The 19185-nt window shown below is 36.3% G+C and overlaps 1 protein-coding gene across 1 annotated transcript; it reads left to right on the forward strand.

The window, feature by feature from the left end:
• Positions 1-2047: 2047 nt before the first annotated feature.
• LOC149011205 (receptor-like protein 40) lies at positions 2048-6142 on the forward strand. The gene has a single exon (XM_089164030.1). It carries the CDS (start codon positions 2216-2218, stop codon positions 5603-5605), a length of 3390 nt encoding a protein of 1129 aa, XP_089020156.1. The 5' UTR covers positions 2048-2215; the 3' UTR covers positions 5606-6142.
• Positions 6143-19185: the final 13043 nt, after the last annotated feature.

A 19185-nucleotide genomic window follows, 5' to 3' on the forward strand; every position in this document is an offset into this window, starting at 1 on the left:
GAATGTGACTAATCTTGATCATGATTTCTTATTTCTCATACCCCTTGACCCTTTCACATTTAATATTCAAGAAAAGTCTCCGTTCTTCCTAGACATGAGTAAGACTTCATTATTCCATCTTCATCTCCTTCTCTTCTTGAACTCATCTCTATAAATCAAGTCAATTTCATATATCCTGTATTTACAACTATTTAATCTAATTATGATAATGGATTCACCTTATACAGTTCATCAATTTTGTCGTATGACTACCCCATAGATTTAGAAAATGGAAATAATTTATAATATGGGGATGGATACATGAAATCCCCAGAAGCATTAGCTAGTCTAGATATACCTCACTCCTATAATATAATATGGTTATAAGAATATTTTTATTGCCATGCATATACATGGCTACAGATATGCTTGGAAAAGAAAAAGTCTTCAGTCCTAACCCAGATGACCCGTCACTCTGGTTGGTTAGTAGATATCGGATGCCTTATTTTCTTCAAGATTCTTCTTGGCCTCAGGATCCATCGCGTAATCACTATCATGGGGCATCTCCATGGAAAATAAATCCATAAATTGAATGTTGTGTGATATGAAAAGACTCTGCCATGCTCATATAACACGCTTCAAACTTGGATTTTTCTATGAAATTGACTTTCGTTGGATTATTAATGAACTCTAAAATTTGACATGTAAATGACCTAGGCTGGAACTGCAACAGGCTGGGCTGCCCTAGGCATTTTTAAACCCAATCCCAGCCGTAAGTGTACATTGATAAGCCTATTTCCTCCTTAATTCTAATCAAGGCCTATGATTCTTGTCCCATAACCTAAATCTTGACAGGCCGAGAAGGGATGGTTTGGCCCTATCCCTATCCCTATCCCTGATTGGCATTGTTCCTAAAGAAATACCCATTTCAGATACTATATCCACTTCTACGTCATCCTTCCTATATCCACACATAAGGGTGTAAATTTGACCTTGACAATTTGTAGTTGTCCTGGCCAGCACCATATGCCCAAATAGGGTCTGAGTTGGTTTTTTTCAACCTCTGAAGGGTGGGTTAGGGATGATAATGGCAAACCCTGGGTCAATGTTGGTCAGGGTTAGGGTTGAGCGATTTCCCAACCTTACTGTAGTTTTAGTCCTAACTTAATTAATGATTTACGGTGAATAAGGTGGCTAATGCAACTTCTTGAGAACATGAAACTTTTATCTTTTGATATATTGATCAGATTTTCGAGATGCGTGCACGGGAATTGTTAATTTTGTTTTTTAAGAAATTGTTTTATGTTTTTTACTCCTTAGATTCTTTGACATCCACCATAAAAGTATAGTGCAAAAATAGTAGTAGACTGGGGAAGTGTATGACCTCATCCGACCAAAGAAAAGTAATTCCGGTGTAACCACTCTAAAAGGACGAAACACAAAATTTTCATGTGAAAAGACTATCACAATTCCACTGTGTGTGGAAATATTAAATTTGAAAACTCTAACCAACTAAAAGATGCATCTTCCAAACTCATTATAATGACTTGGTATGAGGAGACTTTAAAAGCATTTGCGTAGATGGCTCGTCACTCACAATTCTTTTCCTTCCTTATGTAATCTCTTAGGGGCAGGGCATTAGCGCCCCGGGCAGGGTGGTTTTGGCCCCCGGGGCCCCGCTCCCTCTTCCATTATTAGCCTCCCCACCTTTTGTCTTATTTGTTCCCACAAGAACATTATTTGGTTCAACCCAATTGAACTGAACGAAATTTTAAAAGAAATTTCAAAGCTCCAACTGACCGGGGGTAGAGACAATACATCTTCCAAACTATATGAAGACTTTTACACAGTAGAGTGTTGGGCTCCAGGCTCCAGACTCCAGTTGAGATGGCATTCATTTGTGGAAAAAATCATAAAACATTTCAAGTCTTTAGTCACTCTAGTCAATAATGTGTTGTTGTTGTTACCTTGTTTTCTTAAAGAATCTTCTGAGGCTTCATCCCTATAAAATCCGTTGGGCACTCACCATCATGGGACATCTTCAAGGAAAATAGACGAATTAATTGATTGCTGTGTTTGGAAAATACTCTATCAACGCTCATACAAAACGTTTCTATTAGGATTCTTGTTATCTATAAATAAGTGGCAAGAAGAACTCCTTCATGCATCAATCGTCCAACATTTACAAAACCCAAACCTTTTTTAATTAGTTCCTTTGAAGAAATAGAAAGGAAGTATGTCTTGGCAATTCCTTCTTTTCTTACTAGTTCTGTTTCAGCCTTGTTTCCTTTCTTCCCCTTCTCCTACTTCTTATTTATGTCTTCATGATGAGCACTCTGCTTTGCTGCAATTTAAGCAAAAGCACTACCATGTCTCTATAAACTATTCCACATCTCTCAACTCGTGGAAGCCGAATACTGATTGCTGCTTCTGGGAAGGCATCTCTTGCGATAGCACTACTGGTCATGTAGTTGGCCTTGCTCTCTTCAATTCGTCGCTCAATGGTTCCATCCATTCCAATAGCACCCTCTTCAATCTTCTTCACCTTCAAATGCTCGACATCTCATGGAACACATTTGATCACTTTGCACCATCGGGCTTTGAAAGACTCTCTGGATTATTGCATCTCAACCTCTCAGGTAACTCTTTTTCAGGACAATTCCCAAAAAATATGTCTCAACTTATACAATTGGTTTCTCTTGATCTTTCTTGGAATTACTTTCAGGGCCAAATCCCATATGAAATCTCAAACCTTACCGAGTTGGTTTCTCTTGATCTTTATGGGAATAACTTTCAGGGCCAAATCCCATCTGAAATCTCAAACCTCACCAAGTTGGTTTCTCTTGATCTTTCTGAGAACTACTTTGATGGTCAAATCCCATCTGAAATCTCAAATCTCACCAAGTTGGTTTCTCTTGATCTTTCTTGGAATAACTTTCAGGGCCAAATCCCATCTGAAATCTCAAATCTTACCAATTTGGTTTCTCTTGACCTCTCTTACAGCTCGAGATCATTTCAACTTGGAATCCCTAATTTGAGAGCATTCGTCCAAACCTCAACCATGTTAAGACAACTCCGGCTTGGTGGGGTGAACTTGTCAGCTCAAATAAATAGGGATTGGTGTCATCACTTATCATCTGCACTCCCTAAACTTCAGGTGTTGTCGTTGGTTGAATGTTCACTTACAGGTCCATTGGATGCATCAATTTCGAGCTTTCTCTCTTTGACAGAGCTATACCTTGATTTCAACGAGAATCTCACTTCCACAATACCAAGTTCTTTGATGAATCTCACTTCTCTCACTGTCCTTAGCCTTAGGAGTTGTGGATTCCACGGAGATTTCCCAAGCGGTGTTTTTCTTCAACCTAAGTTGAGTTACATAGACTTATCTTATAACCCTCTCCTCTTGGTTCAGTTGCCAGAATTCTCTCAAATGAACACCTCTCTTCAATATTTGTCCATTAGCCAGACAAAATTCCAAGGGATTCTACCGAGTTCAATTGGGAACCTCTTGTTTTTGGAGAAATTATTTGTCGATGATTGTAACTTATATGGACCAGTCCCTCCTTTTATTTCAAATCTTACCCAGCTTACAAGGTTGAGTCTTTCACACAATAGTTTGAGTGGTCAAATTCCTGATTACTTTTTCAAGGGTAGGTTTCCCAATCTTGAAGCACTATTGTTGGGCAACAACTTACTCCAAGGGCCCATCCATTCTTCATTGTTTTTTCTCCCATCAATATGGTTGTTGGACTTGTCCAATAACCAATTCAACGGAATCATAAATGAGCCTCCTCCTGTTCACAACATCTCCTCTTCTTTCCTACAAGACCTTCTTCTGAGTGGCAATCATTTGAAAGGTGAAGACCTGATAAGATCAATTTCAAAGATCAAAGGTACAATTGAATTCCTTGACCTTTCACTCAATGACTTTAGCTACTTGGGAGAAGATAGAAATATTTCCTATGATGATCTCCCCAGCAATAATCATAGTGGTGACATCAATTTTGTTAGTGCTCAGATTTTTTACTTGAGTTTGGAATCTTGCAACATCAGTGAATTCCCAAGAAATTTCCTCAAGAATCAAAATCAATTACATAGTCTGAGCCTTTCTGACAATAGAATTATAAAATTTCTAGATTTCCTTAAGGATTTCAAGGAATTGAATGTTCTAGATATTGGTGGTAAGATACCCAAATGGATATGGAAAAAGAATTTGAGATATTTGAACCTTTCTAACAACGTGATCATAGGTCTGGAATTGCCATTACCTAATCACTCCTTCAACATGTTAGAAGTACTTGATCTTCACTCAAACATGATACAAGAATGTCAATTATCTACACCATGCTCTCCCCAAACATTTGATGAGTATGATACTGAGGTTGTTTCCCATATCTTAGGGAGTCTCACTTCCCTTCTCTCTAAAACCGCCTATCTCTTTTCAATTTCAAACAACAAATTAACTGGAAAAATCCCTTTATCAATCTGCAAAGTGAGAAATTTTGATATCTTGGATTTGTCCAAGAACAAATTGAACAGCAGCATTCCAACTTGCCTCGGCAAAGGCAATATAGGGGTGCTAAATTTGGAAGAAAACAAATTACAAGGACCCATTCCTGATTTATTCAAAGTTGAGTGCAATCTGCATACCCTCAAACTCAACAAAAACAATTTTCAAGGAGGAATTCCAAGATCACTAGGCAACTGCAAGTTACTCACCTTATTGGATATTTCAAACAACCAGTTGAATGGTACCTTTCCTCATTGGTTGGAAAATCTTGTTGAGTTGCAGGTTCTTGTTTTGAGGTCTAACAGATTTGCTGGTCCGATTGCTCAACCCATCCAACCTCATTCTCGTCCCTTCCCAAGCCTACATGTTGTTGATCTCTCTTTTAATAATTTTAGTGGAGATTTACCATTGCAATACATTTCCCACTGGAAAGCTATGATGTTTGACGAGGATACATCTGACTTGTACTACAATAGTCAAAATACTTCTGCATACTATCAAGACACAATTGTAATTATTGAGAAGGGAATATACTTGGAAATGCAGAAAATTTTAACCACCTTCACCACCATTGATCTATCCAACAACTTCTTTGTAGGAAAGATTCCCGATGCATTGGGAAATTTAAAAGCATTGAAAGTGCTCAACTTGTCTGGAAATAGCCTAACAGGTCATATTCCATCTTCGATGGGAAAACTAAGGGGACTTGAGTCACTTGATCTTTCAAGAAACATACTCTTTGGAGAAATCCCGGTGCAATTAGCAAGTTTGACGTTCCTTGCAGTCTTGAATCTATCTTACAATGACTTAACAGGAATTATTCCACAAGGGAGCCAATTCAACACTTTTTCAAATGCTTCCTACGAGGGAAATGCAGGATTATGTGGTTTTCCTTTGACAGAGAAGTGCGGAGTTTTACCTCCCACATCAATTTTCCAAAAAGGAGATGATGATGATGATGATGAAACATGTTTACTCGATTGGAGGTTTGCATTGGCAGGATATTGCTCTCGTGTTATAATTGGATTGGTTGTTGAACGAGAGCTACTGTGGAGAAAAAATAGATGTTCTAAGTTCATTTCTAGGCTTGTGGTGTCCAACCAGAGCAAATGATCAAGGAAAACCAAACACCATAATAGAGGAAAGTGAATCCATTTCCACAATGAAATTTCTTGTATTTGCTTTTGCAATTTTGTTCTTTTATTATGTTTAATTGATGTTTGTCTGTAGTCATCTTTGGGTTGAGTAAGATTTTGAGCCCTCTTCAAATGTATCTATGTTTTATATTTTCTATGGAAATTTTTCAAAAACACCCACACCTAAACTTGCACTACAATACACTGTGTCAGTATATTACGTTAAGAATCATCATTTTTTGTCTTATATATTCCAATTCCTTCCATGAAGGGTGATGTTTACTAACGTGTTTCAAATTGATTCACTCTGAGCTCCTAGCTTAACTTTCCTGAGTTTAGATCACATCCTTTGATGCTTCCTTACCACAAAATTGGGTGGGGTTGATGTGGGACCCACCAAGGCCACTTTAAAATATATTTATTATTATTATTCAGATGTGAGTACCACACCAATTTTTTTGTGAAGAAGCTTAGGGGGAGTAGTCTGTGCTACCCCAACAGGAAAGTGATCTACTATGTTCCCTTATCTATCTCGAGTAAGCTCCCTCTTATTGCAAGTCAACCTGGATTATGTGAAGCGTGGCTCTTCATTTCACTTTGGAAAGAAACAATTTTCTATCAATTTATTTGAGAGAATAAAGAGACTCCTTGATGTCTTCTTCATCCAAATCTCAGGTATTTCATATCCCATCTCTTTTTTGTTTGTTTTTTGGTTAATTCATTTTCTGTAAATTTTTTCCTGCCAAATTACACCCCATTGTTCATAGCATAATTAAGTAAACCCTGCATAGACCCTTGTTTACAAACCCAAAAAGAGAGGGAAGAAGGTCACATGCTTAATAGGACAAGGTAAAGCCTCGCATAAAGTCCTACAGTTAGTGATGAGCTTGACTAAAGAGATCTACTCAAACACATCCAATTCATCCACTACAATAAGAGCATCCATCGCCGCATGCATCTTGTTCTGAAGAAGAACCACTTTCCCCGCCTTTAGCAAAACACTAGCTCCTTCATTCACCATGCAAAAAGCCCATTTCCATTCCTTTACTTGCTGTAAATATAACCCTGGATTTCAATCCAAAGACATTGGTTATCATCTGTGGCCAGCTAAGATTTATTAATGTAGATGTGGTGAAAGTTCCCAAAGGAGCATCAATTAAAATTCCCTATCTCATATAACTTCAAACAAGTTTGCCAGTACTTTACTGTTTTATTGGCTTCCCTAGGGTCAGTAGATTTATGTTGAAAAGCTAACTTGTTACAACTATCCCAAATATAATAAAAAGAGATGATAAGGACAAAGAAAACCCAAGATCTCAAACTTGGGTCTTGTTGAAGGGATAAAAATAAGTTCACGAAAACCTCCATTCGGTTCAGAGCAACATAGGAACAAAAATCTATCCCCAAAGTTCCTTGTTTCCAAATGTGGGACATCCATGAGCACCAAAAGAGGAGGTGCATGTCAGTTTTTTTTTTTCTAACCCACATAAAGCACCGGGGGGGGGGGCAAGCAATTAGATGTCATCACGTCTTTCAAATAAAGATTATTGTTTAGTAATCTCCAAATTTTTTTAATTTTATTTATTTATTTTTATAATGGGGCAAAATATTCAAATGCCATAAAATCTTCCACCAATTTTTAAGCTTAGGAGGGGTTGGAGATGGTAGACTGTGAATAGACAGATAAGCAACTTTGGTTGAAAGAGCACTTGATTTTAAAGGAGTAAACAACCAAGAATCTCCTCTCAATGACACCTTAATTTCAATGATAGTAGAAACAAAATTAGGGGGGAGGATATTCATAACCAAAGATGGAATATTCTAGCAATCATGATTGAGAAATTCCCCAGTAGAGGTAGAGGGAAAATGGTTAGAGAAATTAGGTGGTACAGAAAATTTTAGGTACAGACGTAAGCCCAAGGTCAAAGGCAAATAAATATAGCTTCCCAAAACAGCATTACAAATTACTTTCTCCTTTAGAAATTTTATAGAACCACTTATTCCATTTCCAAATACGAGAGCCAGACTGTAACCCATCGTTTCAAGTCTGCAAACCTGGAGTACGAGTATAAGGCAACTGTGGACCATTCAGGTTGAGCTGGGGAGTTTGGAAATCGAACCTCTGGAGTTGGATGAGCAAGAAGAAGATCCGGCCACCCTAGTTGAGTTAGAGTGAAAAATTTAGTGCAAAAGGCATAAAAAGGGGACTTTCCCATGCATGAAAATCAATGCTAGGGGACTCAAATGCCATGGTAAATTATACCATTGATTGGGTAATGTTTAGAGGTTTCTACCCTTCGAACCCCTTAGAAATTGGCCTTTGCATGAAGGATATAGAGGGCCAGTTGCATGATTTGATCGACACGCCCCTTACTTGGATCGGGGTATGTTCAAAATTTTGCTCTTAAAGCCGTACTTTATGGTTCTCTCACCTCGTAAATGGTTTGTTTATGCTAGAGGGAGGCTAAGAACGTGGGAGAGAAGGAGAGCTTTTGAAGAATCTTTGCTCCTTTGGTGGTGCTGAAGAATGAGTCGCAAGGAGAATTCGTGTTGAGGTAAGAGGACTCAAAAACCCTCTTTGCATCCTTTCTCTTGGAGTATTCATGATGAGGAATTGCAATAATGGTGGTAGTTGTGGAAGTTGTGTAGTATTGAATGCTTGTTGAAGTTTTCTTTATATCTCCTAGCCCTTATTGAGGGTTTGTTAGTCCCATTTCACCCATTTGAAACCAATTGAACCTCTGTAAGATGTCTGCAGGCGACTTTCTGAAAGCCAAATTGGGCCTTTTTACTTTCGGACTAATTGGAGTGATTGAAAGGTGTTTTTGGGACAATACTAGTGTCCCATTAAAGTCCTGAAGACCCTCAAGTGAGTGGATTTTGAGAGAGGCTCGAAATCGAACATTCTTGGTTGAAGCCCGGCCTATCCTATCGCCCCCTGGTCCGTGCGTGTGTTTGCCTCATTTGATGCATGGTCGATTCCCAAATGATACCTAATCTCATCTACTTGTTTTTTTCTCATGCTATTAATAGCAAGCACCTTAATTATGAAGAGTTGCACTGAGCTAAGCTCATCACTTCATGGACGGTGAAGTAAGATTTTTTTGGTAAGCTTTTTCCCATCAACCTTGATTGGGTAAACGACACTAAGGTTTTTTGTGAAGCAGGTTCTTTTTTTTGGGTGACATTTTATTCTTCAGTTAAGGTGGAGAGTTTGATGGGAGAATGAGGTCTCCAGTTGTCTTCAATCTTCATAGAAACCCTACTTTGGTTATTAACTGTATATGAATATTTCGATTTGCTCTAACTGATTTTTATATTTTTCTATCTCTTTCCATTTGATTGAGACAAATGAAAATCTAGCAACAAAGTCTATAGTAAGTCTTTATATCTCTATTTGTTCTCTTTTATGATTGTGTTGTAGCCTACCTATATGTTCAATGTTCGATATTGATTATCTTTCTCAAGTTTACTATTGTCTGGTACATTTTGAATTATTGCTTTGTAGCTCTGTTTGCATCCACTACATGCACTTTGTTGCTATATTTCATGTGGTTTTGGTGCTCAAGCGCATGATTTGCTCATAGTTATTTAACTCGACAAACTTGTTCTCAGTAGTTGTATCTTGGGGCTGATTAATCACATTCAATCAATATTACATACTTCTCTCACCAGGGGGAACCCTACCATTATTGTTCACAGTTGTTTAGTTCGACCAGCTTATGGCTCAATCCTATGAGAGTGGAAGATACGATTGTTGCTATGCAACTCTTCTCATTTCAAGTGCAAATCACACTAGAAATCAAATCAATAAGTGAAGAACTTATGATGCATTTCATTCCTCTGTTTTATGCATTGATATGTTGAAGTGACGATGATGCATTTCAGTCCTCTGTTTCATGTAATTATATGTTGCTTTCCTCTATAAACTTACAAAACTAGCCTACCAACACAGGTTAGAAACCTCATTTCACTCTACAGAGTTAAGGAAACTCAAGTTTCGTCTTTTATTTCGGAGCTAGAATGGCCTGTAACAAATTATATTGATTGAAATTCATCAGAATCCAAAGATAAAATCACTAAATTGTGGGACATGTTGTCTCATTATTTATTTCTTATTTGACATATTTATCTTTTTCCTTCAGAAAAAAGAATATCAACCTTTATGAAATGTCCAATTGTTTCTTTGAATTGGTTCAACAGGGTTGTGCACCTGTTGCTAGGCATTCTTTTGGGTATCCGTCAGTTCTCTCATTTATGCATCTCAGTGAGACCCAACCTATAGAAGGCTAGCTAATATGGGTTATTGTACAATGCATGTCTACTAGATATGGCAAGTGGACTCACTTGATCGAGGATAAAAAATTACGAGATATTCTTCAATAATTTCCAAAATAAATATAGTGGCATATTGCATTATGAATGCCTATTTGATGAAGGTTATGTGAAAATGGGGGGAAAAAATAAATACATTTCTCAAACAAAATTTAGTGAAATTAATCTTAATTTACTTATAAAAAAAATTGTACAATGTTCTCCTTAAGACAAACAAGTCGATCTCTAAAAGCCAAAAGAAACTTCATTTTCACATGGTATATATAATTAAGTTATGCTAACACTCAAAAAAAATAATTTCTCCATTATATCTCTCTTCTCTTTTTCTTCTGAATCTTTAAATTTCTATTTGTAAAATAAAAATAATTAGAATTAAAGAATGCTTACCATACAAAAATTGACTCCACATTTTTCTATCTAATCTAAATGTTTGGGCAAAAAAAATTTAATCAAAATAAATGTGCATTTGCTGTGAACGTTCTAACTAGTGTGTGTGTGTATATATATATATTCTTCTTCAAATTTCTCTATGAAATGAGTCATAAGACCCTCTTTCATCCCTTTATCCCAACAACAAACAACTAGAGCTTTATTCCCGTCAATGGGTGCTGTAAGAGCATTCCATGCATCCACAAGAAGTTTCGTGTTCATCATAATCAGTTCCCACTAGCGACTCTAGTATCTCTTCAGTGGAGTTCTCCCATAGATGCAAGGCTAGCTGCTTCTTTTCCTGCATAAACATCTAAGAAAGAAAAACTATAAAATCACAAGGAATGAGTTCTAATGAATTTAGTAAGGCAAGAATTACATACATATCCCACAATCTCACTGGATTAAAGTAATGCATGAATAAGTGAAATGCTATGTTATAGATGCATCTAGGAACTCTAACTATGCAAGTCTCTATCCAGGTAGACATGCTTTCAGATATGCACCAACCTTACCTTTGGTAAATCTCGTCACTTTGATTCCTCACGGAACCCAAGCCATCTTTTGGAATCTCACAGGCAAGGCGTACGGTCCACATCATCAACTATGGCTGAGATATAGGTCCACCACAACCATTGGTCTAAATTTTGGTACATGTCAGGGATTCTAAACCCAATGCAAGGTCATAAGGTAACACACTCCATGTGGTCTAGATACCTTTCTTCATGCTTAGTGCCCTTTTGGTCTAGTATCATTCCCCACCTAGGAATGTTAATCCTCATGACACCTAAACTGTCTTTTTGACAACATCCCTTAACCCTATGGTCATCCACATATTATTGGGGTGGATACCTCTCATATTTTCTCATGACACCCAAGCCATCTTTTGGACACCCATAAGTCCAACCCTAACATATGCAACCCTACCATTGCATAATAATAGTGGGTCTATGCCTCCTCACGACACCCAACTCATCTTTTCGACGCCCACAGGACCTAGCCATTGTCATCATGAATCACTCGACTTTAATAACCCTGCTGAAAGGGTAGTAGCTTGTAAGGGTTGCCTAACCATGTATTTAGACATCTTAATCATAATGGACAACAACTATGAAAAGTGATGGGGGCATCATAGACAGTGTCCCATCACAATCGTTGATATCCCAAGCCAAAAATATAGGGCTAGGTATTCCCAAGTTCATAGTCGCACCAAACAACAGTTCACAACATAAAAAGAATAAAAGTATAATGAGCATCATTCATAATTGATAAATAAACAAGCATAAGAGTAATTATAGCAAGCTATAGAGTCATTGACATGCTTAGAACAACAAACATATCAATATATCAAACAACCAGTTATATATGTAATATTGTCCTTACCTGACTTAGCAAAAAAATACGGATAAACATGCTAAGTCCTCACAACCAACTACTCCAGTAGATCCCAAAAAACCCCTAAATTATGTTCATTAAGTCACATTAGGGTTTTAGGATTCAAGCTGAACAGAAACAACTACAAAACATGCTCTAGAATCCAACAGGTTGCTTAAGGTGGTTGGTCAAATCAATCGACCGATTCAAGCGACCGCCAGCCTTTCTGACAATTTTCCAAGTCCGACATTCAAACTTTTGATCATCCATCATTGACAGATTTTGGGATGATCTAAGATCTAAATCACATTCTTAGAGGACTACAAAAGCCTTTTTAATCAATGAGAAATGAAAACAAAACTTAACATAGATCTGGAATTAAAATCCACTTCAAAGAGTAATCACCATTAAAATAGACATAAGATCTATTCTCCCAGCAATTTAATAAAAAACAATAGAAATAATAATTCTCATCTCCAATCAATTCCAACAGAGATTCGAGAAGAAAACCACTCTCCACAGAGGAAGAATTAATAGGATAATAAATTAGTCCAACCAACCTTCTCAAGAGTCCAATGGTCACCCAATCTCTGCGAAATTCACTGCGAATCAAGCTCTTTCTTCTCCACGTGCTTTCTAACGTTGCAATCGTCCCAATAGTCTAAAGGATTAAAATAATGCAAAATTAGGTTTTAGGGATCTTAAATAAGGTGTTGCATGGCAAAATAGGCATGTTTTGCCAAAATTTCCAATCGACCGCCTTAAGCAACCATCATCTAGTACTCCTCAGTACTCGAGCTTTTTGCTCTATGGTTGATCGCTAGTCTCCGACAACCTTAACGAACATCTAAAGAGCTCTTACCTTGCTCATAGACAACGTCCAAACTTGACTTTCTTGCACTAGATATTCATGTGCCCAATCCATCTGGATTCTGACTATATCTTCTTTTGGTTCCCAATAAGGCAAGTTCTTTACCGACTTCATCCAAATCCATGGATTATGGGGCCGAAACATGGACTTCAATTCGGATGGCCCACAACTTCTTCCGACTAAAGACACAGGTACTCAGACCTATATTTTGGGTTTCAAGTTAGAATTACGGGGGTTATTACATATAATTTGTTGCAGATCAAGATGCCTCTATGTTTCAAGATCTTGAGATGCTAGCGACCGATATGTACGACGTACCAGATTACTAGAGTGACGACATGCACGATGACACGTGTGCATGTCTTGATTATGCATATAAAGATTAATCATGCGCTTAGAAAGACAGAGATTATTCAAGAAACTGAGATTTTTGAGTTTCATATTTACCATTTAATTAAGGACACTTACTTGATGTAAACCTTAGGAGATTTGATTTCTTTTCTTCCAGTTTCACTTTTCCTTAGGCACCCATTTTAACACATCAGGGTCACCTTCTTGCCAAGTTGTACTGGTGTTTTCCCTCTCAAATTTGGAACATCATCTTCAATTGTAAAATAAAGAGCGAAGAGCAACCAAAAACCCCTCTTTTTTTTCCTTCCCCCCATGGACAAGATGGTCATTTCAATTTCAAAGTAAATAGAAAAATAACAATGGATAACTTGTAATTTCTCAAAATGGACAGTGTAGGCTGCATGCAATTTTTGCCACTTAAGTGGACAAACAAGAGTTTTGGCCCAATTTAAGTGGGCAGCATGAAAAAAAAAAAAAAAAAAAAAAAAAAAAAAAATCTAAATTGAATGGTTTGTGACTGAAAAATTCTCCACATATCATGCCACAAATAAAGTCTTTTACCTCCAATCGAATGCCAAAATTAGTAGCCAATCAGGTCCAACACTACTGTGTGGAAAAGCATTTCAGCGACAAGTGTGCTAAAATAAACTTCCATTGAACATATTCTCTGAAATTTTATGTGACTAATCTAGACCACAATTACTTATCGCCATATCCTGATTCACATTTTGAGGAACTATTCTTGAATGACTTAATTTTTATTCCAAGGGGCCATCCATTCATTATTGCTTTTTCTATAAAGAGAGAGGGCTGTGGTTGGATTTGTCTGATAACCAATTCTTTTTAGTGGCGGTCGTAAATGAGCTTCTTCCTGTTCATGACATCTCATCCTATGTTAGGTACCACTTGAAAGGATAGGGCCTTATGAGATCGTTTTCAAAGATTAAACATTTAATTAAATACTTGACTTTTCATTGAATGACTCAGGCTACTTAGAAGAAGATAGAAATGATTTCCCGACAATAATCATGGTGGTGACATCAACTTTGTCCATGCTCAAATTTCTAACTTGAATTTGAAATTTGTGCAATAGGGACTAGCTGCCCTATTGATTTCTTTTCTTGATTTTTTATACCAAGTTTAATGGCAGGTTGGTAGTTTATTGCTTCATACAATTTTCATATGTTAGATTACTCAAATTTAATGACATGTTAAATTATGAAATTTTTATTTTTTTTTTTTTGTGCTTTTAACTTGAAATATTATTGATATCAGATTTAACAAAGACAATAGCTCGGAGGTTCCATTGTTTCTTCACAAATGATTTAGATTTAACAACTGAAAAGACCATGAAAATTTGTGTTTACGTTGTGCATCTTGTTGATATATTATTATATCAAAACTAACACATGAACAACAATATTACCTTGGAATTTTTTATTTTTTATTTTTTAAATAATGGTTTGGATTTTGAAAGTTTTACTGTTTGATTGGGCATCTCATTTATAATTAGCTGAGATATTTTATATCAAATTTGCTAAGGCCAATGCTAGACTTTAGAGGGACAAGGGCAATTAGGACTGGAATGGCTTGGCTCATCAGAATTTCCGGCTCTGAGCCATGGTCATGGCAGATATAGACTTAATACGAGCATTCTAGGCTGGGATTGAATTTTAAAGAACTCCACCCAGCCCGGTCCTGTAGCAGCCCCAAGTTCATATATCAAACTATTAACAGATCAAATGCCCTTAGTCCCTTACTATCAATTGGAGTGCAAATTACTCTCCATTGATGGGCCCACTCAAAAGTATAACAATTTATCTATAAAGCCCACAAGTTAAGCCAAGCCCAATAATTAGCATATGGATCACTGTCCAAAACTATAACTCTATAACTAATTAAGTTAGTGGATATTAGAAGGCCTAAGTGGAGTTAATGGAAAATATATCAATTTAAACAAAACTCATGAGAAGCCTTAACTTAAGAAAATAAAGACCCATAAATTAACTTAGGACCTGTTTGGTTACATGAATCCAGAGATTTCAAATCTTTGGATTCACAAATGAGAGATTTCAAATACCCGTTTGGTTGGGTGAATCCTTGTATTCATGAAATCTAGAGATTCACCTTTTTATACTAAAATCGTGAATCTGTAGATTTATGAGTATGAGATAAAATCTAGAGATTTCATCCCTACTATAAAAGCGTTAAACATTTGAACCATGACTCCATAAATGTTTTTTTAGGATGAATCTACAGATTTCATTCCAAAGATTCAGGCTTACCAAACAGTTAATTTTATGAACCATGATTCCATAGATTTGAAATCTCTAGATTTTTAAACTCTTCAAACTCAAATAACCAAACAGGCCCTTAAAGAGCTAAGAATATGAGCTCAAATCCAGAAACTCTTTTTTGGGTCCAGGGTCTCAGAGATTTCTTGTATTTTACTTTCGGTAAAAAACAATTCTCAAGGATTCAAGCAAAATAGCCAAATAAATTGGGTCTTGCGTAAAGGTATTACGCACCCCTGTATTCCAAGGTAGAAGATGATTTTCTTGATGTAATAATTTTCAATTGTCAATCCATGTTAGGTTTGGCTGCAATCTGATCTTAGAATGAGATTAGAAGGTATATCATACTATCATACTTTATTATATGAAAGCATGAACTTATCTTTCATGGCAAATCATACTCTAATTTTTAGATTAAATTATTCTAGATGATTGAATCCCATCACTTCATGGCTAGATTCTCACCTGCGTTTCAAGTTGGTTCAGAAAACAGAGCATAAGTGCTAAACAACAAATTCTTCCATATAATTGTCATCCCATATACTTTTGGCCTATACACGGATTAAATGATCATCAAAACTATGCTAAAGGAAAACAATTCTATGATCTTCACCCAACTGAATGGAAATCATTAATGATGATGATACTGTAAGGTTCAAAGCAACAACATGAACTGTCAATCAAATATTAGAATTTTTGAGTTCAACAATAAGATAGTTCAGAAATGGACTCTGTTCAATTAGTTCATCATGTTAGGCTTGAAGCTATCTTAAAATCAGAATAGTCAACCCCGGCATTAGGCAGTCCACAAGGATGGACACTGAATAATGGACCTTCCATTATTCCAAAAACCATTTGGTAAGTTCATAATTCACACAAGTTAGTACCAGGCAAGCCACTGCTTTTGGGATGTATAATGCGTGGATTTTTCATCTGTGAGTCCTTTCAGATTGCATCTAAAACACAGTAGAATATTCCACCACATGATCTGGCATTTATATGGTCCTGATTGTTTTCTTCAGCACCTCATCCTGGGAATTGTATAATCTGTGATTTCCTCCTCTTTCCTTTGATTCAAACGAAGGCATACACCTTAATAAGAGCCAATATGCTGCCTTCATGATTATTTGTCCAGATAAAGCTTTATATGAAGAGAACATGTTGAAGCTTGCCAAATGGTTTCTGGGATGGTTGGTTATGAATACATGGTTTTGATTTGCGAATCATATTACACGTTTTGATTTTGCACACGCTTCTCTTTCTTGTTGCTACTAGTAGTTCCAGTAAATTGAGTTAAGCGCCTCGAGGAATTGAGTAATCTGGATATATGTGGTAACAGAATTAGCAGTCTGATACCCTATGGATATGACAGAAGACTTGGTTTGATTAAACCTTTCTAACAACTTGTTCACTGGCTGGAATTGCCATTACCCATTCACTCCTACAACATTATGCACACTTCTCTTTCTTAGAGGGTGTGTTCCAAGGTGCAAAATTTTGCCAAAACTAGGGGTTTCGTTATCCAGTGAAACTATTAAAATCCCGAATTTGTGCAGAAATTATAGGAATTTTTTTTCTTCAGATTTTCAACCTTTTTTTATAGTTAGGGCAAAGGTTGCTATGAGATTTCGGTGAAATTTTGGAATTCATTGAAATTTCATTAAGATTTCGGAAATTTCCCCCGCACTTCAATTGTAAGTTACATCTTCAATTTTGCCTGTGATTTTGTTTCACCATATGTGAAACATAGAAAGTTTGGCAAGTTTTTGCAAAATTTAGCAAAATTTCTTACCATATATGGTGTGTTCTAGCATTCAAAGATATTACTCTATCAAGATGAATCAAGAATGGAAGGTAATTTGAGAAAATACATTTTGATATGCTACTCCTATAATCTCTTAACAATTAAAATATTACATACAAGATTGGACTGCTTCACTTTTGGCTTGAGGCCTCAACCCTAACTCAGCCCAGCTTCAAACTGTTAATGCATGTTAATTTTCGACCCTAATCCATTAAACCTAGTCCCCATTTGAGCTCAAGGCAGGCCAAGGTGGATTTGGTTGTTTGCATCAAATTTGTATCCCTATCCAATACGTGAACACCATATTATCTTAAATTTAACCATGGCTAGTTCTACCTCATCCGTCTTACTCCCCATAGGTTTAACCATCTTAAATTTTACTTTAATAATTTCCCATTTTAGGGTTGGTTATCTTGATCTAGGGATTTGAAATCCCTAGATTCATGAATAAGAGATTTATACTTGTTTGGTTGTAAAACATCAATAGATTTACAAAATCTAGGAATTTCACTTTTTTTCTTCAGTATATTGGGTTAAATTTCACCTAAGTATAAAATGGATGAAATTTACAGATTCACGCGGATACCACCCAAGTATAAAATGGTTAATTTTTTTAACCATGAATCTACAGATTTGAAATCCATAAATATAAAATCCTATTTCATTTCAAAGTCCTAGATTCATGTAACCAAATTGCCCCTAATGTTTTTATCTCCCCAACATCCACCATAAAAGTTTATTAAGGCACCAAAAACTAGAAAAAGATTGGGAAAATATATAACTTTATCCAAGCAAATATAAGTAATTCCATTGTTATTAGGGGTGTAAACGGACTGGATTCGGATTCGGATTGGATAGTGGTAATACTATATCCGCATCCTATTATATTCGGACGGATTCAGATAATATCCTATCGGTTTTCTGAAGGATTTAGTCGGATTCGGATGATAATCGGATAATTATTTTATTTAGTAGATTCTTCTAAGTGGGCATGAATACAAATTGAATACAAGTTTTTGACTAGCTGTTTACATCTTTACCATTTTATTTGTGAGAGCAAGGTTTGAAATTTAAGAATTTAGCAACTTTGGTAGCTATTTTAGTATAAAATCTAGAAAAATAGTCACATATCACATGTAAAAAATTTATAAAAAGAAGAAAAATAAATCTAAATAAGTACCTTAATTGGATAATTTTTATCGGACGGATAAGAATCGGTAAGAGGTATACCATATATGCATCCTATTAGTAATCGAACGGATTCGGATACCCCTAAACGAATGTGGATGCAAATTCGAAAGCAAATTTCGATTATCCATGTACACCCGTAATTGTTATCACTCTTTTTAAAAGAAAACTCGATTTTCCATGTTAAAAAACAATTATCGTTCCATTGCGTATGAAAATGTGAAGACTCCAAAACACAAGGAGAGGCATCTTCCAAACTCTATAATGACTTTCTCACACCAAAGAAGTCTTAAAGCGATCACTTTACCCCAAAAAAGAAAAAACGTGTTTGCCCAAATGACCCGCCATTGACTAAGGGGTCATAAAGCGTTTGCCCAAATGACCCTCCACCCACTAAGAAGTCTTAAAAGCATTTGCTTAGATGACCCATCACTCACTAAGGAGTCTAAAAGCTAAGTTCTTCTTTTGGTAGTCTTAAAGCTAAGTTCACATCTTATATTCTTCAAGGAAAGAAAGCTAGCAGCAATTAGATGCATTAGTTTCTTTTCTTCTCTTTTTCACTCTCTTTCGTCCATTATTAGTTTGCCTTTTGTCTTATTTGTTCCAATTCATTCATGCCTACAGGCTTCCAAACTTTTTAAAGACTAGCACAGCAGAGTATATGGCATTACTTGGAATGATCCGGTCATTTTAGTCAATGGCATTACTTGGAATGATCCGGTCATTTTAGTCAATAATGTTTGAATATGTTGTTTTCTCAAAGAATCTTCCCAAAAGATCCGTGAGGCACTCACTTACTATCAAGACAGAATTACAATCACTGAGAAGGGAGTGTACTTGGAAATGCAGAAAATTTCACTAGCATTGATCTATCCAACAATTTCTTTATGGGAAAGATCCCCAATGCATTG

Source organism: Hakea prostrata, chromosome 7, assembly GCF_041222555.1.
Source record: "Hakea prostrata isolate BN-2017 chromosome 7, UWA_Hpros_2, whole genome shotgun sequence".
Classification (NCBI taxonomy): Eukaryota; Viridiplantae; Streptophyta; class Magnoliopsida; order Proteales; family Proteaceae; genus Hakea; species Hakea prostrata.

Coding starts and splice junctions, on each gene's coding strand:
- LOC149011205 (XM_089164030.1), top strand. CDS start 2,216: ATGTCTTGGCAATTCCTTCTTTTCTTACTAGTTCTGTTTCAGCCTTGT.